Source organism: Pleurodeles waltl, chromosome 3_1, assembly GCF_031143425.1.
Source record: "Pleurodeles waltl isolate 20211129_DDA chromosome 3_1, aPleWal1.hap1.20221129, whole genome shotgun sequence".
Classification (NCBI taxonomy): Eukaryota; Metazoa; Chordata; class Amphibia; order Caudata; family Salamandridae; genus Pleurodeles; species Pleurodeles waltl.
The window spans coordinates 315,053,436-315,080,602 of record NC_090440.1 but is presented as its reverse complement, the minus strand read 5'-3'; the positions used below and the strand labels follow the sequence as shown (position 1 = coordinate 315,080,602).

Below are 27,167 nucleotides of genomic sequence, written 5' to 3'. Positions count from 1 at the left end.
AAGACAATTCCAGGCGAATAGGTTTTTTTATGTAGAAAAATATATTTTCTTAGTTTATTTTAAGAACCACAGGTTCAAGATTTACAAACAATACTTTAAATAAAAGGTATTTCACTTAGGAACTTTAGGAACTTTGAATTAGCAAAATAGCATAAACAGTTTTCACACAAATGGCAATAAGCTATTTTAAAACTGGACACAGTGCAATTTTCAACAGTTCCTGGGGGAGGTAAGTGTTTGTTAGTTTTGCAGGTAAGTAAACCACCTACAGGGTTCAAAGTTGGGTCCAAGGTAGCCCACCGTTGGGGGTTCAGAGCAACCCCAAAGTTACCACACCAGCAGCTCAGGGCCGGTCAGGTGCAGAGGTCAAAGTGGTGCCCAAAACGCATAGGCTTCAATGGAGAAGGGGGTGCCCCGGTTCCAGTCTGCCAGCAGGTAAGTACCCGCGTCTTCGGAGGGCAGACCAGGGGGGTTTTGTAGGGCACCAGGGGGGACACAAGTCAGCACAAAAAGTACACCCTCAGCGGCACAGGGGCGGCCGGCTGCAGTGTGCAAACAGGTGTCGGGTTTGCAATGGAGTTCAACGGGAGACCTAGGGGTCTCTTCAGCGATGCAGGCAGGCAAGTGGGGGGCTCCTCGGGGTAGCCACCACCTGGGCAAGGGAGAGGGCCACCTGGGGGTCGCTCCTACACTGGAGGTCGGATCCTTCAGGTCCTAGGGGCTGCGGATGCAGTGTCCTTACCAGGCGTCGGGTCTTTGAAGCATGCAGTCGCGGTCAGGGGGGGCCACTGGAGTCCCTCTGCAGGCGTCGCTGTAGGGGCTCAGGGGGGTCAACTCTGGCTACTCACGGGCTCGCAGTCGCCGGGGAGTCCTCCCTGTAGCGTTGTTTCTCCACAAGTTGAGCCGGGGGCGTCGGGTGCAGAGTGCAAAGTCTCACGCTTCCGGCGGGAAACGTGTGTTCTTTCAAAGTTGCTTCTTTGTTGCAAAGATGCTTCTTCCTTGGAGCAGAGCCACTGTCCTTGGGAGTTCTTGGTCCTTTTAGATGCAGGGTAGTCCTCTGAGGCTTCAGAGGTCGCTGGACCCTGTGGAACACGTCGCTGGAGCAGTTCTTTTGAAGGGGGGAGACAGGCCAGTAGAGCTGGGGCCAAAGCAGTTGGTGTCTCCGTCTTCTCTGTAGGTTTTTCAGCTCAGCCGTCCTTCTTCGTCTTAGGTTGCAGGAATCTATCTTGCTAGGTTCTGGGAGCCCCTAAATACTGAATTTAGGGGTGTGTTTAGGTCTGGGAGGGCAGTAGCCAATGGCTACTGTCCTTGAGGGTGGCTACACCTCCACCCAGAGCAGGCTTTTGTTTCTGTCCTCAGAGAGCACAAAGGCCCTCACCACATGGGGTCAGAAACTCGTCTCTTAGCAGCAGGCTGGCACAGACCAGTCAGTCCTGCACTGAACAATTGGGTAAAATACAGGGGGCATCTCTTTTTTAATAAATCCAACACTGGCATCACTGTGGGTTTATTATTCTGAGAAGTTTGATACCAAACTTCCCAGTTTTCAGTGTAGCCATTATGGAGCTGTGGAGTTCGTTTTTGACAGACTCCCAGACCATATACTCTTATGGCTACCCTGCACTTACAATGTCTAAGGTTTTGCTTAGACACTGTAGGGGCATAGGGCTCATGCACCTATGCCCTCACCTGTGGTATAGTGCACCCTGCCTTAGGGCTGTAAGGCCTGTTAGAGGGGTGACTTACCTATGCCATAGGCAGTGTGAGGTTGGCATGGCACCCTCAGGGGAGTGCCATGTCGACTTAGTCATTTTCTCCCCACCAGCACACACAAGCTGGCAAGCAGTGTGTCTGTGCTGAGTGAGGGGTCCCTAGGGTGGCATAAGACATGCTGCAGCCCTTAGAGACCTTCCCTGGCATCAGGGCCCTTGGTACCAGGGGTACCAGTTACAAGGGACTTACCTGGGTGCCAGGGTTGTGCCAATTGTTGAGACAATGGTACATTTTAGGTGAAAGAACACTGGTGCTGGGGCCTGGTTAGCAGGGTCCCAGCACATTTCTCAGTCAAGTCAGCATCAGTATCAGGCAAAAAGTGGGGGTAATTGCAACAGGGAGCCATTTCCTTACAGGAGGCATGGTCAGAGGTGCGGTGGGACGAAAGCGGTAAAGGTTTAGAGTCAAGGCTTACCGGCAAATCGGGCCTCTTTTGGCAGGGCGAGATGATGGGGACACAACATGATCCAAGCGGGTCTGCTGCGGCCCGAGGACCCTGGAAGGAAGTGAAAGTGGGGCTCCGAGCGGCTGGCTGGATGATGTCACAGCAGGAGGAAGGACGCAGGGAAGCGGTGGCTAAGGTTGGCTTTCGGGGGCCTTATGATGGACAGGGTTTTGCGCCCACTGGCGTTGCGGTTCCCGAGGGTCAGTGGCCTGGCCTAACAGAGCGGCTCAGAGGGCTGAAGACAGCCCCTAGGCGGCGGTTGCAGGAGACAGGGTTACGCGAAGGCCGGTAAGAAAAGGGCTAGGGCTTCGGAGAGCACCCTGCCAGGTGAGTGTGGTGGAGGAGTTTGTGAGGAGGTATTAGTTTACGATGAGGAGAGTACAGAAGAGGGATAGTTACGAGAGGAGAAGGAGGAGGAGTGGTGGTGTACAAAGGGGGGGTGTCTAACTCTGTCCCTCAGTCGTTGCAGGTGGCAGCTGACTCGAAAGGAACTGGACAACTGGCAAGGCGGACGGCTTGGGAATGGTCCCTGTCCTTGGTGCCAGGTAAGGAGTTGGATAACAAACACACTGGTGTGGTATCAGTGGTGACTGAGATGAAGGTGGACAGTTCTGAGGAACGTTTGCATAAAGGGGTGTATGTCCTGGACATCAGAGTGGTGCCGAAGGGGGGGGGTGATATGCTAGTTCCGGGCACAACAGAGGAGATAGGAAATTAAAAAGAAGAAGCAGGCGTGGAAAAAGTAGGTGGCAAAGTTAAGAAACTGCTCTATATAGGTACGGCCAAACACCTTGCGGCCCACCTTATGGTGGCAATGAAGGATAAGATTTGGAGGGGTGAATATGTTGAAATGTTAAAACTTTTGCATGGAGAGGTCCGGTCCAAAGAGGGCTCAAAAGAGGAGGAGTATGAATTGGCTAAGCGCCCAATGGTCCCGGGTACTACTGAAAATTGGACGGCTGCATTTTTAATCTTTGCAAGCGTGTACTGCGAGCGGTTCCTGGAGAGGTCCGTTGCGCTGTTTAAGTATATGGACATCATCCGGAAGACGTAGCTAAATTATGGGGGCTATGTTTGGGTACAATACGACTAGGAGTTTTGGGCTCGAATGGCTGCAGATCTGGAAGTGCAATGGGGGAGATTGAAGCAGACTTATGGCAGCACACGATGGACCCCTCAAAATTTGGTAAAACCATTTTTTATGGCTAGCGGGTTGCCTTTGCTTATCGGCCCTTTCGAGAGTGCCCCACCCAGGGTGGGGCTGGCGCAAGTGCAGAGGGAGGGTCAGGAGCACCAGGGAGTGGGGCAGCGAAGACAGGAGCATGTTGGGATTACAACAACGGACTGTGCACATGTGAATATTGTAAATTTAGACACAAGTGCTCACGATGCGCAGGGAGAAACGCGCTTATCAACTGCTACACCTCAGGAACCTCGGGAACCCAGGGCATGGGGCAGGGGCCGCCTTATGCAGAGGGTAGCCAAAGGGGTCAAGGTCCTGCCAGGGCATGAGGGGGGGCAAGGTCCTTTGGGAAAAAGCTCTTACTCCAGTTAAAATTGACAAACTTCAACTTTGCTTTGAGCGCTATGACGACAAGGGGGTGGGACAGGTTTTGCTGCGGGTTTTTACAGGGTTTTGATTTGGGATACACAGGACTTAGGCAGCGACATTGGGCCGAAAATGTAAGGTCAGTCAGGGGAAAGGAGGAGCTTGTGCGGCTCAAACTGGATAAAGAGGTGACCCAGGGATGCATGTAGGGTCCTTTTTCAGACTGGCCCTTAAAAAACCTCATTGTTTCCCTGATTGGGGTGGTCCCCAAGAAGGAACCAGGGCAATACTGACTGATTCATCACTTATCTTGGCCGGAGGGCTCCTCCAACAATGATTTCATTCCAGAGGAGATAACTAAGGTGTCGTATGTGTCTATGGATGTGACCATAGGTATAGTGGAGTCCCTAGGCTCTGGTGCCTTAATGGCAAAGACAAATATAAAATCAGCTTTTTGGCTCCTGCCTGTGAGTCCTTGTGATTTTGAGCTTTTGGGCATCCAGTTTCTTAGGAGTTTGTAGGTGGGCAAAGCGCTTCCCATGGGCTATTCAATTTCCTGTTCATTATTTGAGTGTTTTAGCACATTCTTGCAACTGGATATTTAAGTCCATAACAGGGCACAGGGAAGTTACACACTACTTGGACGATTTTTTTCTTTGCTGCTGTGAAGGGCTTGGACCGATGTGCGGTTGTGCTACTGCAGTTTCAGGAAATCATGGGGAACCTGGGTGTATCCCTGGCCCCCGAAAAAACGGTTGGGCCCTGTAAGGCCTTGGCTTTTTTTGGCATAGAATTGGATACGGAAGCCATGGTGGCCCGGTTACCAGTGAACAAACAGATGGTTATGATTGAAACGGTAACATGGTGCAACGGAATAAGGTGACAGTCAGGGACATTCAGGTACTGCTTGGACATGTGAACTTGGCTTGCAGGGTGATAAGAGCCGCAAGGACATTTTGTAGGAGACTGGGCATGGTTCTGTCAGGGTATCAACTACCACATCATCATGTGTGGCTCAGGGCTGGGATGAAGGAGGATTTGGGGATGTGGTATGTATTTTTGGAATCTTTCAATTGTATACCCATACAGACTTTGCGGGTCTGTGACTGGGATGTGCAAATATTTTCTGATGCCGCAGGGGAATCGGGCTTTGAGCTGTATTGGCAGGGCAAATACTGTGCGGAAGAATGGCCGGCGGCATGGCAGTCCCGGGGTCGGAGCATTGTGTTTCTTGAATTGTTTTCATTAGTGGTGGTGGTGTGCATATGGAGTCACATCATGGAACACAAAAGAGTGCTGTTCAGGGTCGACAACCTGGCGGTTGGGCAGGTGGTCAACAGGCAGTCGGCTTGGGAAGTGCAGGTGTTGCAGCTGCTGCCTGTTTTTGTTTTGGAATGTTTGCGCCACACATATATTTTAGTGCGCAACATGTCCCGGGAGTGAACAATGACACTGCGGATGCGCTGTCTCGTTTGCAGTGGGAGAGGTTCCATGGGTTGGTTGCGGACGAGGCCCTGTGCAGGACGACAATGCCGGCAGCTCTGTGGGCCACAAGCAACGGGGGATGCTGCGTCTGGTGGTAAATTTGTTGGCGCATTCCACTCAACATGCGTATGTCCGGGCGTGGCACGAGTTTTTGCGGTCGGGCGTGAAAAAGGGAGTATGACAGGGACAGATTGGAGGATGTGGTGTAGTTTATCATGGATATGGTGGAGAGACGTCTGTCTAGAATCACCATAGCAGGGAAGTTGGCAGACATTGCCTTTGTGGAAAAATTGTTGTGAGGTTACGCACTGTCGGTGGGGGAGCTGGGTCACAGGATTCTGGAGGGTTGGGCCAAGGAAGAAGGGATGAGGGGTAGGGTGAGGCAGTGTATGTCACTGTGCTTCCTCAAAGAGGTTCTGCAGGTGTTGGGGGGGGGGAGGTTCGGAGGAGGATGAATGCCTATTGTTTAGGACCTTAATGTTTTGGATGTTTTTGGGGGCATTTCGGGTTTCGGAATTGTTGGGGTCGAAATACACAGCGGGTATAAGGAGGGATGATGTGTGGTTTGGGGCGCAAGGCGTGGTACTGTTCATAGGGAGATTGAAGATGGACCAGCAAGGGAGGGGCATGCATGTGGTGCTTGTGGCCTATCCAGTCCCTGGGATATGCCCTGTTTCGCTCAGCAGGAGACTAAGGGCCATAGATATGGGGGGTAATGTTTTTTTTCGTCGTTTCCGCATACCAGCTGTTAGCAGTCTTAAGGGCAGCCTTTAGGGTATTGGGGCGGGATGCCTCTCAATTTGGGACCCATTCTTTTTGGATCGGAATGGCGACGGAGGCAGGAACAAGAGGATGTAATAAAAATGAGTTGATGAAACTGGGGAGGTGGAAATCGGACGTATAAAAGAAATGCGTGAGAAAGGGGATTGATGGGGTGATAGGAATCTGAGTTTAACATATTTTTCTCCTGCGGCAGGTTCCGTGCCCGGACCAGAGGTGCGCTTCCTGAGGATCTGGGTCATTGGGCATTCATTTGTCAAGTGGGCCCTGAAGCAAGCAAGGAGACAATTTAGGCTTGGACAGGGAAAGGTATCATGTGCGATGGGAAGGTAAAGGGGGGATGAGGTGGCAGGAGTTATTAAGGACCTTGCAGAAATCTCAAAGGAGGGGGTTTTATATGGACATGTTACTGATCCATTTGGAGGAAAACGACTTAGTTCAGAGAACTGGACTGGATATAATGAGGAATATGAAAATAGATTTACAGGAGATTCAGCAGCAGTGGCACGGTTGTCACATGATTTGGACAATGTTAGAAATGGGGTCTTTGGTTGGCACTCAGGTTACCCCCAGTCCAAGCAAGGACCCTCACTCTAGTCACGGTAAGTCACACACAAACCAAATTACCCTGTCCCCTCCCTCTGGTAGCTTGGCACTGAGCAGTCAGGCTTAACTTAGAAGGCAATGCGTAAAGTATTTGTGCAATAAATCATGCAATAACACCATATAGCACCAAAACAATACACCACACATTGTTTAGAAAAATATATAATATTTATCCAGATAAATGCAGGTCAAAATTATTAAAATGCAATAAGTATATGTTGAGATATCACTGAAAAGTGATATAAAGTGTCTTAAGTCTTTTAAAAGCAAACAAAAGTCTCTTTCAAGCACAAAGTACCTTGTTCACATGTAAAATCTCTGCAAAGAACCGTAGAGGAGGTATTGTGTGGAAACAAAGGGGTGTGCGTCGATTTCTCGGGCCACACACGGCTATGCGTCGTTTAGTTTTCACGCTGGGACGGTTGTGGATCCTCTTTGGGTTGCGGGGTTTTCAGACGCCTCGGGGACGATGCGTGGATTTCCGCCGCTGGCAGGACGAAGTCACAGGAGCTACGTTGATCCGGTGGGCATTGCGTCGATATTTCTACCACAGCAGGTGCTGCGTCGATTCCTCTCTGGAAGCCAGGCTGCATCATTTCGGCTTGGCTGTGCGTCGATCCGGTGAGGCCGTGCGTCGAATTTCCAGTCTCTACGCTGGCGCTGCGTCGATCTTCTCATTGCGAAGTCGGGCTGCGTCGTTCCGGTTCGGTGTGCGTGACATTTTCACAGCAGTGCAGGCTGTGCATCATTTCTGGCAGGCTGTGCGTTGAATTTTGCCTCACAAGGGGTCCTTCTTGTAGAGATGAAATCTTTTTGGTCCTGAAACTTCAGAGAACAGGCGGCAAGCTCTATCCAAGCCTTTGTAGAGCACTTCTTCACCACAGCCAGAGAGCAGCAAGGCAGCAGGGCAACATCAAGGCAGCAGCCGTTCAAAGAAAGCAGACAGGTGAGTCCTTTGAGCAGCCAGGCAGGTCTTCTTGGCAGGATGCAGGTTCTGGTTCAGGTTCTCTTCTCCAGTACGTGTCTGAGTTCCTGGGGGCAGAGGCCCTATTTACATATCCAAATGTGCCTTTGAAGTGGAGGAGACTTCGAAGAGTGGCTTAGAAGTGCACAAAGACCCCTTTCAGTTCAACCCTGTCTGCCAAGGTCCGAGTAGGGGGTGTGGCAGTCCTTTGTGTGAGGGCAGGCTTCTGTCCTTTGACATGCAAGTGTCAGGCCCTCCACCCTCCCAGCCCAGGAAGACCCATACAAAATGCAGATGTATGCAAGTGAGACTGAGTAACCTGTGCTTGGGGTGTGTCTGAGTGAATGCACAAGGGAGCTGTCAACTAAACCCAGCCAGACATGGATTGTAAGGCACCGAAGGATTTAAGTGCAAAGAAATGCTCACTTTCTAAAAGTTGTATTTCTAAAATAGTAATATTAAATCCAACCTCACCAGTCAGCAGGATTTTGTGTCACCATTCTGGCCATACTAAATTTGACCTTTCTACTCCTTTCAGATCAGCAGCTACCACTCAAGCAATATGTGAGGGCAGCCCCAATGCTAGCCTATGAAGGGAGCAGGCCTTACAGCCATGTAAAAACAAATTTAGGAGTTTTACACTACCAGGACATGTAAACTACACAGCTACATGTCCTGCCTTTTGTCTACACATCACCCTGCCCTATGGGTTACCTAGGGCATATCTTAGGGGTGACTTATATGGAGAAAAAGGGGAGTTTAAGGCTTGGCAAGTACTTTTAAATGCTGAGTCAAAGTGGCAGTGAGACTGCACACACAGGCCTTGCAACGGCAGGCCTGAGGCATGGTTAAGGGGCTACTGATGTGGGTGGCACAATCAGTGCTGCAGGCCCACTAGTAGAATTTAATCTACAGGCCCTGTCACATGTAGTGCACTTAACTGGTGACTTATAAGTAGATTAAATAAGCTAATTGGATGTGAACCAATGTTACCATGTTTGAAGGGAGAGAGCATATGCACTTTAGCACTGGGTAGCAGTGGTAAAGTGCACACAGTCCTAAAACCGGCAAAAACAGTGTCCAAAAAGTGGAGGGAGGTGGCAAAAAATAAGGGGTGACCACCCTAAGGCTGTGAGGTCTAACAGACAGCTTTTGTCCTAGGAGGATATGGCGAGGGGTGAAGTAAACAGGCGCTATAGAAAGGGCACGCAGAAAAATTAATCAAGAAATGCAAAGTTTTTGTGAGGAAAAGGGGTTCACATATTTAGAGCATAGAGATGTTTGTTTTGAGGACAGGGAGTTTTTTAGGGACGACGGAGTACACCTGTCCTTCATGGGCATGGAGTTGTACCTGCTCCAAATGAAGGAGGTATTGAAAGCATTGTTCAGAGAACAATAAAAAAATAAAATACAAGAGAAGCAATAGGGCATGCGGGGAAAGTGAAGCGAACGACGCAGGGGGGTCAGAAAAAGGAAGCTCTCCCTTTTTCTGGTGGCGGAGACAGAGACTGCTCACATGACAACAATAACAGGGATGGACAGCAAATCTGCCAAGAAACTTTCAGATTGGAAGGCGGTGAACAGCAGCAGGACAACACAGACAGGATAATTTGGCATTAGGGGTATGAAACTTGCAGGTTCAATGGGTAGGTGGCAACAAGAGACTATTAAGGTGGCAAAACGGATTCAACAAAGAAAGCATTCAATCAATCAATCAAAGAAATTTGTAGAGTGCACTACTCACCCGTGAGGGTCTCAAGGCGCTGGGGAGGGTAGGGGGCAGGCAGGGAGGGTCACTGGTCGAACAGCCAAGTCATGAGGTTCTTTCTGAAGACTAGTAGGTCTTTGGTTTTGCGAAGGTCGGTGGGGAGGGAGTTCCAGGTTTTGGGGGCGAGGTAGGAGAAAGACCTGCCTCCTGTGGTGGTGTGCTGGATGCGGGGGACTGCGGCTAGGGCGAGGTCGGCTGATCAGAGGTTGCGTGTGGGAGTGTGGAAGTTTACTCTTTCATTGAGGTAGGTTGGGCCGCTGTTGTGGAGGGATTTGTGTGCGTGGATGAGGATCTTGAATGTGATTCTCTTGTCTATGGGGAGCCAGTGTAGGGATCTGAGGTGTGGTGAGATTCGTTCATGTCGGGGGAGGCCAAGTACAAGGCGCGCGGCTGTGTTCTGGATTCTTTGGAGTTTGCGTTTGAGTTTGAGTGTGGTGCCGGCGTAGAGGGCGTTGCCATAGTCCAGTCTGCTGCTGATGAGTGCATGGGCAACTGTCTTTCTGGTCTCTGGGGGAATCCATTTGAAGGATTTTTTTAGGGTGCGGAGTGTGTGGAAGCAGGAGGAGGTAAGAGCATTGATTTGCTGTGTCATGGAGAGGGCGGGGTTGAGGATGATGCCGAGGTTGCGTGCGTGGGTTGCGGGGGTGGGTGCGGGGCCTAGGGCGGTGGGCCACCAGGAGGCTTCCCATGTGGTTTTGTTGGGGCCGAAGATGATGACTTCGGTTTTGTTTGAGTTGAGCTTGAGATGGTTAGTGGTCATCCAGTTGGCGGTATCTAGGAGAGCGGCTGTAGGTTGGTTTTGGCAGTGGTGGGGTTGCGGGTGAGGGAGAGGATGAGTTGGGTGCCATCTGCATATGAGAGGATGGTGATTCCGTGAACTCGGAGAATGTTGGCTAAGGGGATCATGTAGATGTTGAAGAGTGTGGGGCTGAGAGAGGACCTTTGGGGGACTCCACAGGTGAGCTTGGTAGTGTTGGAGTGGAAGATCGGGAGGCGGACTTTCTGGGTTCGGTCGGTGAGGAAGGATGAGAGCCATTCTAAGGCTTTGTGGCGGATTCCTATGTTGTGGAGGTGTGTGCGGAGTGTGTGGTGGCAGACGGTGTCAAAAGCTGCGGAGAGGTCTAGGAGGATGAGTGCGACGGTCTCGCCTTTGTCGACTTTGGTCCTGATGTCGTCAGTGCATGCGATGAGGGCGGTTTCTGTGCTGTGGTTCTTGCAGAACCCAGATTGTGAGGGGTCAAGGGTGTTGGTTTCTTCGAGGAAGTGGGATATGAGAGTGTTGACTAATTTCTCTGCAACCTTGGCGGGGAACGGGAGGAGGGAGATGGGGCAGTAGTCGGAGAGGATCTATGGGTCGGCTTTTTTTTTTTTTAGGAGAGCGGTAATTTCTGCGTGCTTTCAGGGGTCTGGGTAGGTGGCGGAGTCAAAAGAGGAGTTGATTATGTTGTAGAGTAAGGGGGCGATGGTAGGGCTAGCTTTGTTGTAGATGCGGTGTGGACAGGGGTCAGAGGGGGAACCGGAGTCGATGGAGTTCATGGTTTTTTCAGTTTCTTCGTGTGTGGTAGGGGTCCATGTGGATAGTGTGGTGGCGGGTCTTGAGGGGGGGGTTGAGTTGGGTGGGAGAGGGGTATGTGTGGTGGGTGTGTGGGATGTGAAGCTGTTGTGGATGTCCAGGATTTTGTCGAGGAAGTGGTTGGAAAGGGCGTCACATACGGGCTGTGTGTGTGTGGGATCTATGTTGCTGGCTTTGGGTTTGGCAAGTTCGTTGATGATGGTGAAGAGTTCTTTGCTGTTTTGGGAGTTGTTGTCAAGGCGTGTCTTGTAGTGAACTCTTTTAGCGGTGCGTATGAGTTGGTGATGGGTGCAAATGTTGGTTTTGAGTGTGGAGAAGTTGGTTGGGGGGGTTCTAGTCTCCATATTTTCTCAGCTTGGGGGCATTTGCGTTTGGAGTCTTGGAGTTCAGGGGTGAACCATGGGGCGTTCTTGATGTTGCGGGTGGTGATGTGTCTTCTGAGGGGTGCTAGTGTGTCTGCGACTGCGCAGGTAGTGATCCATTTGGAGAGGTTGTGTGCTCCTGTGTTGGGGTATTGGTGGGGGGGTATAGGGCCAGTTGGGAGTTTAGTCGTTCTGTGGGGATCTTGTCCCACATGCGGTAGGGTGTGGTGTGTTGATGGTAGTGTGTGGGGGGTTTGGTGAAGGAGAAGTAGACGCAGCGGTCGTCTGTCCAGAGGAGTTCGGTGGTGTGGGTGTAGGGTATGTGTTGGCTTGAGGTGAAGATTGCGTCCAGAGTGTGTCTTGCTGAGTGGGTGGGTGCGGTGACCAGTTGTTTGAGTCCGAGGTTGTTGAGGTTGTCTATGAGGGAGGTAGTGTTGTGGTCTTGTGGGTTTTCTAAGTAAAAGTTGAAATCACCGAGGATGATGTAGTCTGTGGAGGTGAGGGCGTACTGGCTGATGCTGTCTGTGATGGTGTCGCAGAAGGCGGGGTGTGGCCCGGGTGGTCTGTAGACTAGTGTACCTCTGAGGGTGGAGTTGTTGTTGATGTGGACGAGGAAGTGCATGTGTTCAGTGTTGCCGATAGTGTCTTGGGAGCTGGTGGTGACTTTGATTGTGTCTCTGTGTAGGATGGCGATGCCTCCGCCTGGCTTGTTTAGGCGGTCTTTGCATTGGAGTTTGTATCCCTTGGGGGTGGCTATGGCTATGTCGGGTTCTGAGGAGAGGTTGGTCCAGGTTTCCGTGAGGAAGGCGATGTCAGGTGAGTGTGTAGTGATGAGGTCCCAGAGTTCTATGGCATGTTTGTGAAGGGACCGGATGTTGAGTAGCAGGCAGTTCAGGTGGTTGTGGTGGGTGGTGTTGGTGTGGTGCGTGAGGGTGTTGTTGCTGGGTGTGATCTGGTTGTGCGCTGGTGTGCTGTGGGGTTGGTTGGTGGGGGCAGGGTGGGTGAGTTTTGTGTTGGGGTGTTGTGTTTGTTGAGGGTGGGGTCGCTATGGTTGGTGTGTGGTGTGAGGGATGACGAGCAGGAGAAGTGGCAGGTGTAGCAGGTGAAGGGGCCATGAGTGTGTTTGTGTGGGGCTAGATGTGGTGCATGTGGGGTGGGGGCCTGGGTTGAGGGAGTGTAGGGTGAGGGGGGGAGTAGGTGTGTCTGGGAGGGCCAGGGGTTCTGGCACTGGGCGCGGTCCAGGCGCGGACGGGCGCAGACGGGCTTGCCATAAGAGGCAGGGAGGGTGGGAGTGGCAGCTGTGAGGCGGGAGGGCCTGTCCTATGAGAGAGCTGGGGGGTGGGGCCGCAGGGGATGCAGTGGCGGGGATTGGAGAGAGAAGAACGGTGAGAGAAGAACGGTGAGAGAAAGGAGGGGGGAGGCTGGAGGGGCCGCAGGGGATGCAGCGGCGGGGATTGGAGAGAGAGAGAGGACAGGAGAAAGAGGTAGAGCGGAGGGCAAGGCGGGGCGCAACCTACCTGCAAGCAGGGTCGAAGGTTTACAAAAGGAAGAGTGCATTAACAGACTGCAAGGTTAAGGGAAAGCGAGGGGGAAGGGTAGGGTAGGGTAGGGTTGAGGAGGGGGGAGCGTTTTGGTTAGGTAAAATTGGATGTATAGTGAGGCTGTTAGTTTTGTGAGGCATGAGGCCAAGGTATTGATATTGTAAGTGCACCTGTTTCCAATAAAGCAGCCTTTTACACACAATAAAGGTACAGTGATGCTGTTCCCTCTTCCCCAAGGCTTATTAGCTCACATTATTAGCCTGTGTCTTTAAATCTAGCACTGGGCCTCACCAACACGCCAAACCTTGTGGTACATGCCACATCTAAAACCGGAGCTAGTGCAAAGCGCGCCTCACTCTGGTAGACTCTAGAGCTAAAATAGGAACAAACTTAATTTGTACTTGTGTTAACCTTATCTTCTGCGGCTAAAACACTATTCTGTTTTGTGTTTTTCACATGATCCATCACCAATGAATGAAGCGAACCTCTGAAAAGTAAAGTTACAGGGGGTCAGAACACCAGCAGAGGCAAGACGGGTAACTGGAGGTTGTAATGTGGTACCCATTTACGGGGGGAAAAACAATTTTTTGTCAAATCCGTTATAATGATGTGGATAATAGCCGTTGCACGTCCACAACTTCGATGAAACTGGATTGCTAAAGCAAAAGCGGGGAAATTCAGTTAAACACAATGCTACGCTTCATGCTAGACCAGCAGCTTGGCTTACCCCCGACACAAAGGTGTTTCCTGTTTCAGATGGAGCCAAGTCGAGGCATAAAACGTCTGCTCCGTGGCCATGAAAACTTTGAAGAAGCTGCCCGCTTTCTACATCCCAGAGAGCACATGTCCCATCACCGCTGGCCGTCAGGATCTGGGAAAACCAAGAATGAACAAGAGAGGCGTGCTGTGATCGGTTCCATGAAGGCACAAAAACACATCTTTAATAAAACATTTTATTCAGTGACTAGGCATGTATATATTTGCATGAAATGATTACCATTATTGAAGTTTGACACACTCAACCATTAAATACCATCCTTTCTTCTTGAAATGTTTTCCTAACCTATATGTGAAATCAAAGAAATGCACCGAGAATAATTTAAAATACACAAACGTTACTTACTGTTTTTGAAACTGATGTTTAATGCTGAAGTCATAAAAAAGGCGCAATGCTGCTGTGTTCTACTATTTGAACGAGCCCAGCGGGCTGCTGATCTCAAGTCAGCTAAAATACTTTCATTATGTAAATAGGCCATGGAATATTGTGAAATGAAATAGAATAGATTATGGCCAAATCTTTGTCCAATCGTTTGTTCTATTGTTTTAAATTATTAGGTGAATATTGATGCAGTTAGTTTTGTAAAAAGGACTCTATCCATGGTTTTAGATTCTGCAATGCCCGTGGCATCAATGTTTTAGGATTGTGTCGCTATGGTGTTAAATAGGTACAAATTTAAATCTGAATCCATAAAATCTCCCTTCTCTTCATGTTGAATTTAGCAGGGATCAATCATGGAACATCAGCTAAAATGTAAAGGGGTTGGAGGTCAGGTTCCCGGGGTAGGACCTGGGGAAAATAAAGAAGGGACCACTTCAAGTCGATAAATGGGGGCCTCTTTGCCTCCAACCGAGACAACATTCCTAAAACTGCCGTTTAACAAATATGCTGGGTTATGTTTTATATGTAAAACATAACCCAGCAATTGTGGTTGCCTGTAATAACCAGACTTATTACGGCCCAAGGAAATCTTCTTTCCAACCTTAGAATAACAACAGATTGCGAAAAAAAACAATACGAATCTAAACCTATGAATTACAGTTTGGAGGTAGTTCCTTAATGCCGATATAAAGATCACTTTACTATAATAGAAGGCTTGCAATTGCTGAATTAGAAATAACACAATTAACGCAGCCTCAAAAGCAGTAGCCTACTTACCTCTCTAAATAGAAGGCCAAACTGTGATCTGTATGTTACACTATATGCAGGCACATTAAACTTCTGTGCTATTCTATGATACAAAACACAGAATTATTCGAGAGCTGTGTTAATCCCTGGAGTTATTTTACGGCTATTATAGTCCCTTCAAAATTAGTGGGCCCACAATGATATCTGCAGCAGGTGTATTCCCAATTAGGTCATCTAGAACAGATTTACTGTAACATTTGTCCTTGTTGCCAATTTCTATGCAGTACATTTTTTTAATATTAATGTATGTCCACTGCCGGACTCAGCTTTTCAAGATTCGCCATTCCTAACTCCACTCCCTTTTCTCAGCCACACCTTGCCCACCCATGGGGTACATATTTTCAATTCCAGCACTGACCACACATACAAATGCCTAGATAAATCATTGTAGTGTCCTGCTGGACATGCCATGCAGCAGCTTCTCCCGAGGGGCAGTGCAAACACCCACCCCACATCCTTCCAACACAGGTGTCACCGATCAGTGGCCCTGATAGTAAAAGAGTGCCCTTGAACAGTTACGCACCCACTAACTGTGTCACTATTTTACTTACTATGTGGGCCTAGGCCCACTACTTTACAATGGCAAAGTGGTAGGTAACCCCCATGTGTCATTTAGGCCATGGTCATCCCTGACTTAAGCTACAGCCCTCCCTATATTTGGACTCCCCAATTTCATCCTGGTGGGGAGAGAGAGGAATGCTACCAATCAAGATTCAGCAAAGAACGTGACCAGGTCCTGCAAGACCAGGATATAGCCACATGCTGTGTGGTCCCACCATGAAGGAGGTGCAGCAGTACTGTCACTGCCAAGAGTATGCTGGGTGCACATCCTACAGATGGCCAGGAGAGGAAGGACCCTTGGTGGCCCGAGTGCAGACACTCCAGAGTGTGCAAGAGCGGACACCACATGGACGTTTGGCCCACATTGCCAGTAACACACAAAAGACTACACAAGTAGACACAGAAGCAGCCCCCGCCTCATCACCGGGACAAGAACTATGAGGGGGTGAAGCTGTGACAGCAGCAGAGAGAACATCGCATGCCCCCTGGTGACCATCTGCTGACTCCGCTGGTAGGAAGAGATCCGTTACATCCTAATGCCATGCCAACCCACTGCCCGCAAAAGGAAGGCAAGTGAAACCACTAAGATTGCGGAATTAGCAACAGCAGGATCAGCCCGCCGGATGTGACAGCCCAGGACATGAGTGGCATCAGTGTTCGAGGCTAGGAGGAGTGCACCCAGCCCAGAGAAGCAAAGACTGCCAGCAAAGGTCAACCAACTACACACAGTGAAACGACTCTGGGCCAACCTAGCTGATTAAGTTTAGTGCTACACAAAGGCAGAAGCTGTTCATTAGAGGGCACTCTTTACTTTAATGGGCAAAATAACATTTTAAAACATGAAGAAGCAGCAGACCAGCACAGTAGCCAGACGGAACAGAGGACCAGTTAGGAGCAGGATACCAAGCATAGTGGAGACCCTAGGAGTCTGCTTGACATCCCCACAAGCAGAGGGGAGTCCTGTGAACCACCATTGAAGATCCCCAGCCATGACTACACTCACTAGCACTGGAGTGACAATGAGGTCAGAGGACTGGGTGGAGGAGTCAACAGACAAACAGTGCTGTTGCCAGCAGCAACTTGACAGACCCTGCAATTGCATGGCAGGAAGGGCCTCCACAAGTGCAAAGGAAGTAGTAGGAGCCGGGCGTCAGCACTGTCATACCAGAGTAGAAAACATCCTCCTATCTTGCCCCCCTGAAATGGGAGAAATCCCCTAGCAGGGGCGGCTCCTTTGCTATGGTGAAGGAGCGTAGCCCCCCGGCTTAGCCAGAAGCTGAAAAATAAAATTATATATCATTCTTGTTTTATTTTTCAGCTCCTGGCTCAGCCAGGTGTATTGGAAGGGAGGGGCAAAGCTGAGCCACGGGAGGGTGTAGTGGAGTCTGTGCACATCTAAGTGCACATGTGTGTTTGGCCGACCAAACATACATGCGCATTTAGGTTTCTCCAACCCACCTGTGCTACACATCCGGGTTGGAGAAACTGCACAGGCTCCAGTGCACTGTCTGAGTGGCAGAACAAGTCGCTCAGACCAATCCTGGTGCTGCTCTCATGCTAGGTTTAGCATGAGAGCACTGACAGGATTGCTGGGGAGCATGTGCTGGTGTCTCAGTGAATGCTGGGACACCAGAAGAAGAGCAGAGGAGCAAGGCGGCGTCAACGGGAACTGGTACATTTAAAAAAAAAAGAATTATCCCCCCATGCTCCCTTGCCCGCCCCTCCCATTGAGATCTGCGGTATCCACAGCTGGCCCCTGGTAGGCCCAAGCCAGACGGGAGGTAAGCCCTGCATACGTGAGCAAGGAGAGCAAAGCCTCTGGTGGTCACCTGCTTCTACTGCATGCCACCTGGTAGCTGTTTGTTTTTGCAGAGGAGGGGGATAGAGAATAGGTACAATACTCTCTGCAAAAGGGGGAAGGACCACATGTAGTGTAAGGAGCTTTACACTGATAAACAGCACAGCAGCAGGAGTGACCCTGCATGCATGCATGCAGTACTAGTGCATTGCCAGACACAGCGGGAAGACAGAGATCCCTATCAGAAGAGGAAGCACAATGAGCCATCAAGGACACTAGAGAGTGCTCTCAATAACAAACTGAGTGACAAGGAACCATCCCCAGAAAAAACAGAGGATGCTGCGGGAGAGAGAGCTGCTGGTTGTGTCCCAGGTTCCCACCAGTTTCCTAAATGATCGTGTCTCCAAAAGAGGAGAGGCACAGAGCTGCATTTCCCCACCCAACTCAACCACACAGAGGGGGCCAGTGGGGGTGGGACACACAAGCAGGAATGTGTGCAGAGGACACTGTGTTCTCCCTGTTGGCTACCTGATAACCTCACAGACATACCAGAGGCAAATTCCCAACACAGGGGGCACACACACCACACAGATCAGGGCAGGTCATGCCCAGAGAAAGTTAGATGGCCAACAGCCTAAAACCCACAAACTGACTGTATTACACACTTCATCAAAGCAAACAGCTGCAACTTAAAATGCTCCTCCTAATACAAAACAGTGGCACTGCGTCAAGCCACCACCTGCCAACACAGTCAAAGGAAGACAGCCCCAGTGAATCAGGGTGACAAAGCCTACAAAACCACCCCAGCCAAAAGCCAATAGCAGCGGTCCACCCCAGAGACACCCAAGTACAGTATCACGACCCAGAAGAAGAGGCCACTATCACATTGTGGCCCCTCCAGAAAAGAAACAGAGAAGAGCCTGTTCCCCCAATGAGGTGAGGAGTAAATGAGCTGAATAGTAAAAAGGAGGGAGCATTCTGACCCTGACCTTACCGTGACGGAGTGAAGGTCTGACAAGAGGACACCCAGAACATGAGCTGCAACCTACCCAGTACCACCCGTTACAGAGACTGAATTTAGATGCCAACGAGCCACCATTGCAACTGTCCATGCCTGCCAGGAAGACAGAATCCCAGGCAGCGGGAAGCCCAAGGAAAGTGAGGTGGGAGCAGAAGGTGAACAGAAACACACAAAGCCAGACATGCACCACATTGTCCCACAACCTCAAAGCACACTGTGCCATGCATGGATAATGACAGCAGAGCCATCATGCCAGCCCCTGTCTTGTGCATCATCACTACCACTCATGGAGCATCGAACAACCACATTGGAGTCCAACACAGCTGCTATACCAACAGGCACGAAGCACCAGTTAACTTTGGAAGAATCAGTCAACCAGCAACCATCTGCTCACCCTGCCTGCATCCTGATCCCGGTGGCAAGAGTGTGTTTTGACTAGGACTCATATACCCCTGTGGTTGCACGAGCGACTAAGCAGTGGCTCTTTGAGGTCCTGCAGCAGCCCAGACATGGCACACATGCAGCCCTAGTCCAGACCACACCTAGTCCAGCGGCACCTCAGCAAGCATGAGAAATGTACTTGACACTGCCCCATGGATGGATGTCAGGAGCTAGTAGGGCCTAAGAATGGAGTCTTCAACAGATTGCAGCACACAAAGACTGTTTTCAAGGACTCCAGCAACAACACCAATGCAATCTTCGCAATGGAGTCTGCCAATGCTCCTGATGCACCCTGTTTTTTTCAAGTGTTGATACCAACAACAAACCTTCTGGCGCATCAGCAGAGTAGATGAACTCCACACAATGGACATGACTCCAGCCAGCCTGAAGCCAGACGGTTTAGGACACCCCTGATCTAGTGTTTGTGTCCTGTCTCATACAGGTTAAAAGTATAAATGCGAGCACAGATGTCCTGTTGAAGTCAGCGTTACCTGTCCATGCGTCCACTGCTGTCCTGCTGAGTGACTCTAGGAACTGATGGACTATGTGATATCCAGTTTGTTTTGTTTCTCTTTACACGGGTTGGACATGTTGCCCTTTCTTTTGGATTTTGGGAGTGATGTAGTGTCCTGCTGGACACATCATGCAGAAGCCCCTCCCTAGGGGCAGTGCAAACACCCACCCCACACCCGTCCAACACAGGCATCACCAGTCAGTGGCCCTGCTAAAAAAGAGGCAGGTCACACATTCCATGGGCTAGTTATTTAACTACCACACTAGTGCACAGCTGCCAGCTCACAAAATGCAACTGTTGTGCCACACGATTTTCAGCTCCCTGGTCACCCAGTGAGGAGCCGAAATCACAAAGTGGCAGGCAAGGCGAGTTGGAAACCTGCACAAAGAGTGGATTTCCAGCTCATCTTTTGAGGCTGCAAGCAGGCGTGTCCATTAAGGGGTGTAAAAACACCTGAGGACATCACCCATAGCTTCAACAACCTTCTGTTCACGTTTTTTTTGGGTGGAAGGAGGAGGTCGATGGGGCAGGAGAAAGGGGCAGAAGTTCCTTTCAGGAACGTCTCTGCATAAAGTCCCAACCCCTCCAAGGCCATGCCCGGCCTCACATGATTTTGTTCTGAAGTTGATAGGTCTGCTAACCTCTGTGTGATTATTTTACTTAGTATGTTGGCGTAGGGCCTACTACTTTACAATCATGGCTTATGGTTCCGTGCTTTGCTCATCCACTTACTCGCTCAGCTTACCACGTCACACTCAGCACTGAACAGAACACACTTTCTTCAGAAAGTCGTGCACGGCTCCGTTCAGTGACCACGCACATGCATATGATTGCCCTATTTACAATACTTAACACAAATTAGCATGTGGCGCAAAAGTCAATTGGTATTTTTGGTGGGGGTTGTAGAGCACCTTCACAGAAGAGAATTCAATCTTGGAGATGATAGAAAGTGATCCTTTTGTACTGCCCCTCTGACAATCTCATAGTTCAGTGGTTCCCAACTTGTGGACCGGCGACCCCCAGGGGTCCGGTAAGCCTCCTGAGAGGCTTTGTAACTAATTAGAAAATTAACTAATATTAACAGATTAATAACACACATATAAATAAAGTGGCTAAATGTACAAATGAACATTTTAAAACATACAGTAAATGTCAAGGAATTTGAAATTGGTGGTTAAAAATGTAATTGTTATACTCATTGATTAATGGTAGAAGTGCAGTTGCATCGAACAGAACATAGTATGGATGATGTGTGGCTTCAATTGAAATTAGAAAAGTTCCAACCTTCCTATTAAAATTACAATGTTTATTTTTTATTTTTATTATTTGCAAATTAAATAAAATGTGTTATCATGTGTGTATGTGTTTTTGTAATGCTAGTTACTGTATTTTTGTGTATCGTTTTGCATTTCAAATCATTGGCAATGCTTAGACCTGGGTCCCCAGTTTCCAGTAATGAGTCAGTGGGGGTACCCGGATTCCAAAAATGATTCAGTAAGGGTTCCCTTGTTCTAGTAATGAAAAAGTCGGGGTCCACAGAAGTCAAAAGGCTGGGAACCACTGTCGTAGTTGACCTCACAGTGAAATTTCTAAAAGGAGTTTTGCCATCTGAGATCACTGTCTGCCATCTAGTGGCGAAGCTCGGGATCTCCTTGTACAACAAATAACTGTAGAGACTTCAGCTGTAACGAGGGAATATGGCAAAACAAATAGAATACGACAAGCAAATAATAGTATAAGAAAAAATCAGGGCAGCTTAGGGCAGTGCGACTGGTACAGCCGCACTGGGCGCTGACCTGGGGAAGGGGGGCTGACTTCAGGAGGGCCACTGCGTTTAGCATTAACTTATGATTAAAAAAAAGCCTGTTGTACAGTTCTTTTACTTCTAGTTTTTCAGCTTTCAGACAGCAATAAAAATGTCAAGATAACTCTTTTTATTATTGTTGCTGCTAGAGAGAGATTGGAATTTTGTCTAGTGACAGTTTTGACTCGGCATAAAGTATCATGGAAGGTTAAAATACCTGCTGCAAAGAACGCGTACGTTGCAGATCAAAGATCTGTAATTTATGTGGATAGTTGAGTAGATTACTGCTTTTGTCACAGAGATCGTTTTGTTAAGATACAACCCTGACACAGAACAGAGACTGGAACAAACTGTAATCACAGAGCTGTATGCAAACTGCATAAAATAGGTTAGGACGTTATGTTTTTTGCCGCTGTCTTTTATTATCTATTCATAATGTTGCTAAAACGGGTTCGTTTGGGTAGACATACATTCTTATTAGTAAAGCATTTACCTGTGCCTTAAAACAAATTAAATGTATGTGAGAGAGGGCTATTAAGAGGTGAAGGACACTTTGCCCAGTGGCAGTGAGGGGATCCGAGGAAAAGGTCATGGGTGGGGAGGAATGGCAAAAATTATTACCGCTCCGTGAGCCACTGCGCGCTGACGCCGGCCCTGGAAACAGTAATGTACGCTAGGGCACATTTGTGGGGTGAAGGGCACAAAGGTGAAAGTGAAAACTACAGCGGAGGTGCAGCAGGAGGGGCAATGGAAGACCTAAGAGAAAGCCTGCTAGTGATATTTTAAGGGTGGGGGGATTATAACTTCCTATAATATTTTATTCATGTTCAAACCGAGAGTCGAGGGGCCCGGTGCTGGGCATCTTTGCTCTGGACCCGGCACTTTTTATTGCCCTACACACCTGATATACAATTAATTTAAGAAATAAATACTAAAAAGCAGACCAGGCCTGATCATTAATTTTTAATATTTCTATTTATTGTATTATTCATTTATAAAAACAACATATAGAGGCAAATCCCTGTCTGGTAAAACCGCTGAACAGTGCCTGAATGAAGTCCATAGTGACTCCAGTCCTGTTGTTCAAGATGTCCATGTGGGGCCATCAAATTGCAGTACCCATATCTCCCATCCTAATCCGCCACTCCACCATGTACCAGGTCGCCCCTGTTGGAGTGTAATTTTTGTAATCATTATTAACATGGAAAGCTTGCAAATAATGTATAATGAAGCTGCATAGAAAATGTTTTAGTGTAATGCACGCATTTGAAATGTGCTCACGGGGAGTGGCCACCAATGTATACGATGATTAATGAAACTGACTAATAATTAATTAATAATAATGTACTCATGTATGATTCTGTTTTAGCACTATGAATTTTGTATTAAGGTTTGCTAAATTAATCACTAGGCCTTAGTTAGCAAGGGTCTGGGCCTAGCGGCCTTGTCTCATATTAACTGTGTTTTTCTAACGCGCAATGTGCTGTCTTCATGAAGGACGTGAAACTTTACTTTTCCAGAAGCTAGAGATGTGTGTGTGTAACCGTAGTAAATTCTTTCTTGTGGAACCCGACTTGCTCAAGGAGACATTCTTGCTGAATGCAACAGTGTAATTCGCAACAGGTACAAGGTCGCCTAAACTGGTAAAGACAATGGAACTACTGACTGGAGCGATGAGTGTAACTTTTCTTACCTAACATTCTACCCGCTGAAGACGTCAATCACAGGAACCAATAAACTGCATGAGATCTGTCTTAGGTGAAAATTCTAATAAGGTGATCAACGGATTATTGAACAGAGATAACGATGCACCAGATATTGCCCAATTGGAAATTAGAAACTTGTCCGAAAAGATTCAAAATAACAATGTGGCATGAGGAGAAATCAGCCATTATAGGGACACCCTTGCTGTTACCCTGATATTCTGCCTTAAGATTTTGTTGTTCTGATACCCTAAACCATCCTCATCCTTTCCTTGCCCTATAACGCACTTCTCCTCCTTATGAGGGAAGAGTTTTTCCTTAACTTGCCCAGATTTGCTGTTCTATCCTGGCTGATGGCGAATCGACTGCTGTCCTGAGGATGAAGACTGATTCTGTCTGCCAACCCATTTGGAGGGGTAACTATCTGATGATAAATTGTAATTGTCTGTTTGCCTTTTCTTTCTAGGTACCATAGTTAGATGTTTTCTAAAATTGTGTTGCTAATTGTTTTGCATGAAGCCCAACATGCTGATGCTAATTAGAGGTTAGTTAAGGAATTCACTAATATTGGGTGCAAATAGACAAATGACTGAATCTTTCCTTTTTTGAATACGGTACTAATGATACTCTGCTAAAGTTGATTCATGTTGACATTGTGCTTTGTTCTGATGTTCCTGATTTTTGCTTTGATAAAGTCTTATTCAAGTTGCCATTTTATAATGCTTTTGATGTGCTTATTGATATTGAGACTAATAAACATGACCTTAGAATTGTAACTAATAGGGAATAAATATCTTAACCTTTATTAGCTTTGCGTGATCATTTATTGGCTGAAAGGTCATAGTGTTTCAGTCTTATTGGAGGGTATTGGTAAGGCAAATCGATTAGTTATTGTGAATACTGAGGAAGTGATGAATCTATTGATTGAAATGCCAAATAGCTATCTCATCTTAAGGAGTCCCCAATCAGGGTCAAAAGGTTCATTGGCCTAAAATGAGTCCCGTGTAAATAAATTAGCTAGGTTGGGATGCGTTATCAGTTCTGGTAGCACAGGACGGTTTCAGCCTTTTGGGGCCCTAAGACGAGGGACCATTGTTTTAGAGTTGTTTTTGCGATAATGCAAAGTGGAGAGATGATGTTCCCCTAAGTCCCAAATGACTTTCTCGGGACCCCGGAGCCTGCCGAAGTGAGTTGGGTATGTTCTCGGCGTTCTAATGATAGAGTGAGTGGCGTAGGGTTTGCGCTTGCACAGCTTATGCATACCGCAGGTGAACTGTGAGGTTTGTGAGGATTTGTAGGCCAGGTAATGTTTTAACAGGAGTGTGCGTACTCCGCAGTATGAGAGTAGGGAAGTCGGCAAACTTCATGTGAGTGTGGCGCTTTGTGCAAAAAAATTGTCCAAGTGGTTGTTGGTAATGTACGGACCCTGCGTGTTCTAAGACTCCGCAGTATATTGATGGTTTATGTTGTAATTTGCGCGGTTTAATAGGTCAATCGGGCGTGGTTGACGAGTCGAGTTTGAGTCATAGTGAGTGAATGAAAACTTCGATGGAGATTTGGGGAGTTCCAAAGTGCACTAGGACGAACCATTGACAAGTCGAGAGTAGAATTTGAGGGTCAAATTTTGCTTGCGAGTGCGGGATCTGAGAAGGAGAGAGTAGCAGGCAAGGCTTAAAGTGAAATCTCTGTAAAGTCCTGAAGCAATTGTGTTGCCCTTCCTGTACTGGACCGGCAAATTTGAGTTTTTGGTGCTAGCAATATGCATTAGTTTTGTGCGGGTCGAGAGTGAGGGAGACAAGCCGCAAGACTTTGTCAGCCGCAGTGCGTGTGAGTGTGACATCATTGGAGCTGTGCTGGGATAGGCCAGTTAGTGAGAAGGGTCGCGCACGGATTGGCAGCCATCCGTGAGAGTCAATTGGTTGAGAAGGTAGGCGAAGAATGTTCTGGGAATTAAAGTCACTTCCTGAGTCCATTGTAAACAAAATAAAAGATGTAAAAATGAAGTTCTTCAAGGCTTTAAGGAGCGCTTTGAGGGGAGATGTGTACATTACAGCGAGTGTGGGGGAGCCCACACTGCCAGAGGATACTCCGGCTTCTGCCGTAATGGAGGAGAGGGGAGTCGCGCCATGTCTTTGGCTAAAGCAATGGTGCAAATTAACAGAAAAGGATGGGAGTTTAGCGTTTCCAGAGAACGAGTCATTTAATATAATGATCTTAGAGAATTTGCGGAAAGCGTTAAATGAGCAAAAGCCGTCTCCGAGACCAGCTCAGTTTGAGGCCTTAGCAATTTGGGAACTGATTGCCATATGACAACGGCAACAAAAATTTGAGAGGAGAATGAGGAAAGCAGAAAAGACATTAGCGGAGGCTAGATGGGATAGTGAACACAGAATGTGGAGAAGGGAGATAATAGACGGAGTCAGGATGTTTCCGGCAATAACTCAGGAAGCCGACACGCAAGGATAAGGGTTCTTGCAAGGAAAAGGAGACTAAAAGGTCTTGGGCAGATACAGATGACTCAGATGATGATGAGTTCCTCAATCAGTTGTTACATGATCATCCACCCCCATATGCCATGGATGACAATAGACCAAGTACTAGTGCTGGTCCTATAAACTCAAAACAGAGCACAGGGAAATACAGTTGCGACAACAGCTCCAGTACAGAATAGTGTCAGTGTGTCTACTGCTCCAGAGATGCAGACGCAGTTGCAGCCACCACCAGTTCAGAGGCTCTACCCTGATGTCCCAATATTAGAAACAACTACGAGCTTGATGGTGCTGCCTAATCAGGCATATATGAGACCAAAGTTAGTGCAGATTGAGCCAACTCCACTTTTACTGCCCCAGCCGCAGCAACAGATGGTTCCGAGTTACACTTCGGTCACAGGACGGCAGTTAGCTATGGCACGAATAATGAATCAAAATGTGGGAGCCAGTGTTCCACGCGTTGTGGGAAATAAGCCAGCACCAGCCGCCATATCCTTACCCATTACAGTTGGTCCACCAGTACCATTGTACGCGCAGGACAAGCCTAGCGTGTGTGATCAGGGAGTAATGACCCAGGACAGGACAAGAGGAGGGTTCATAGGGAGCTCTCAAGGGATGACTCCAGTGGAACAGATGGTAGAGAGGTCGAGGTCCCTGTTAGACTTCAGTCCAATAGGGGTTCCTCCAGATGCCATGAGACACTCAGGTTTGGGACTGCTAACTTCGCAGATCTCAAGTGCAAATGTGCCGCAAACATCAGTAATGCAGGCTGGGAATCTCTCTTTGCAAGGTTTAACTGCACAACAACTGAATGAATGGTTAGACAAGTTAAATTCACCACAGACTACCCCTGCAACAGCAGAGCAGTAAGAAAGAGAAGAGTACCTGAATTTTGTGAAGTTGGGCATGGAAGCAGCTGTAGTAGTTGAAGGAAGCATGGGAGTGAACAGACTAGAGTCTTACACTGAAGCAGAATTGAGGTACTTGTGCCCAAAAATAACTAAAGAAGTGAGCAAGGTGCATCAGAGGTTGGCAAACTTAGCAGACAAATATGGCATAGACTTAGACAATACTAAGCATCTGAAGAGGAGCTACAGGTTAGACTTCGAGCCGAAGGATTTTGATCACATGAGGTCTACTGGAATGAAGGCACACCTCAAAGAGATACTGCAGAGCGCCCAAGTTTGGGGAGCATTAGAAAAGTGGGAAGGCAGATGGGCAAAGAAAAGAGATAAAAGAGTGATTGCTCAGAGCAGCAGCAGGTGAAACCAGCATCGGATACCGGTACAATAAAAATGCTACCCATGAGAAAAACAGCTGGAGGGGTTCTTGTCCAGGTACCATGGTCCACCAGGGGTGACATTCTGTCATTTACGAATGACTTTCCCAGGCTGAGGGAGAAGCCAATAGAGTGGTATGAGGAGACAGACAGGTTTGTGAAGCTTACAAAATGTCTCTGGGAGGACCTGAATACATTGTTCCTTCTGATTTGTGACTCGAGTGCAAGAGAAGCGTTGATTGGCCAACCGCAGAACCGGCAAGGGACAAGGTTACTGGAGCACCATCTCTGGATGTAATGAGGTACTACTATAAGGTGATTGAGTTTTTGAAGCAGAAGGTGTCGCCGCAGAATATTGATTGGCAAAAGATTGATTGAACGGCACAGGAAGCTCGAGAGTCGATACATGCCTACTATGAGAGGTTGTTGAAAGCGTACAAGCATTACAGCGGTACAGAGGTCATAGAGCCGAAAGACATGAATCACCTTGGGTTCAGGTTTGTTGAAGGGCTGAAATCAGAGATTAGCCAGATGATTAAGAATCATTTGATCTGTCGGCAAGCGAAGCCGATTGATGACGTGTTGCAGTATGTGAAATACTGTAGTGACGACATTGAGTTGAAGCAGAGAAAGTTAAAGGAGAAAGTGATGGTGATGCATATTAAGGCAGCACAAGCAGGGATGCAGGGAAATGGAGTACAACAGATGGTGCAACAGCAGCAAGGAAACTGGATGTTTCAGGCGC

General features: G+C 48.2%; 1 protein-coding gene across 2 annotated transcripts in view; it reads right to left on the bottom strand.

Annotated features, from left to right (window-relative positions):
- Positions 1 to 27,167, bottom strand: part of GNB5 (G protein subunit beta 5) — a 493,189-nt gene that overhangs the window by 142,236 nt on the left and 323,786 nt on the right. For both annotated transcript variants that reach the window (XM_069222460.1, XM_069222461.1), the window contains exon 8: positions 13,574 to 13,717. In XM_069222460.1, the coding sequence (XP_069078561.1) occupies positions 13,574 to 13,717 (144 nt within the window). The remainder of the gene's footprint in view (positions 1 to 13,573; positions 13,718 to 27,167) is intronic.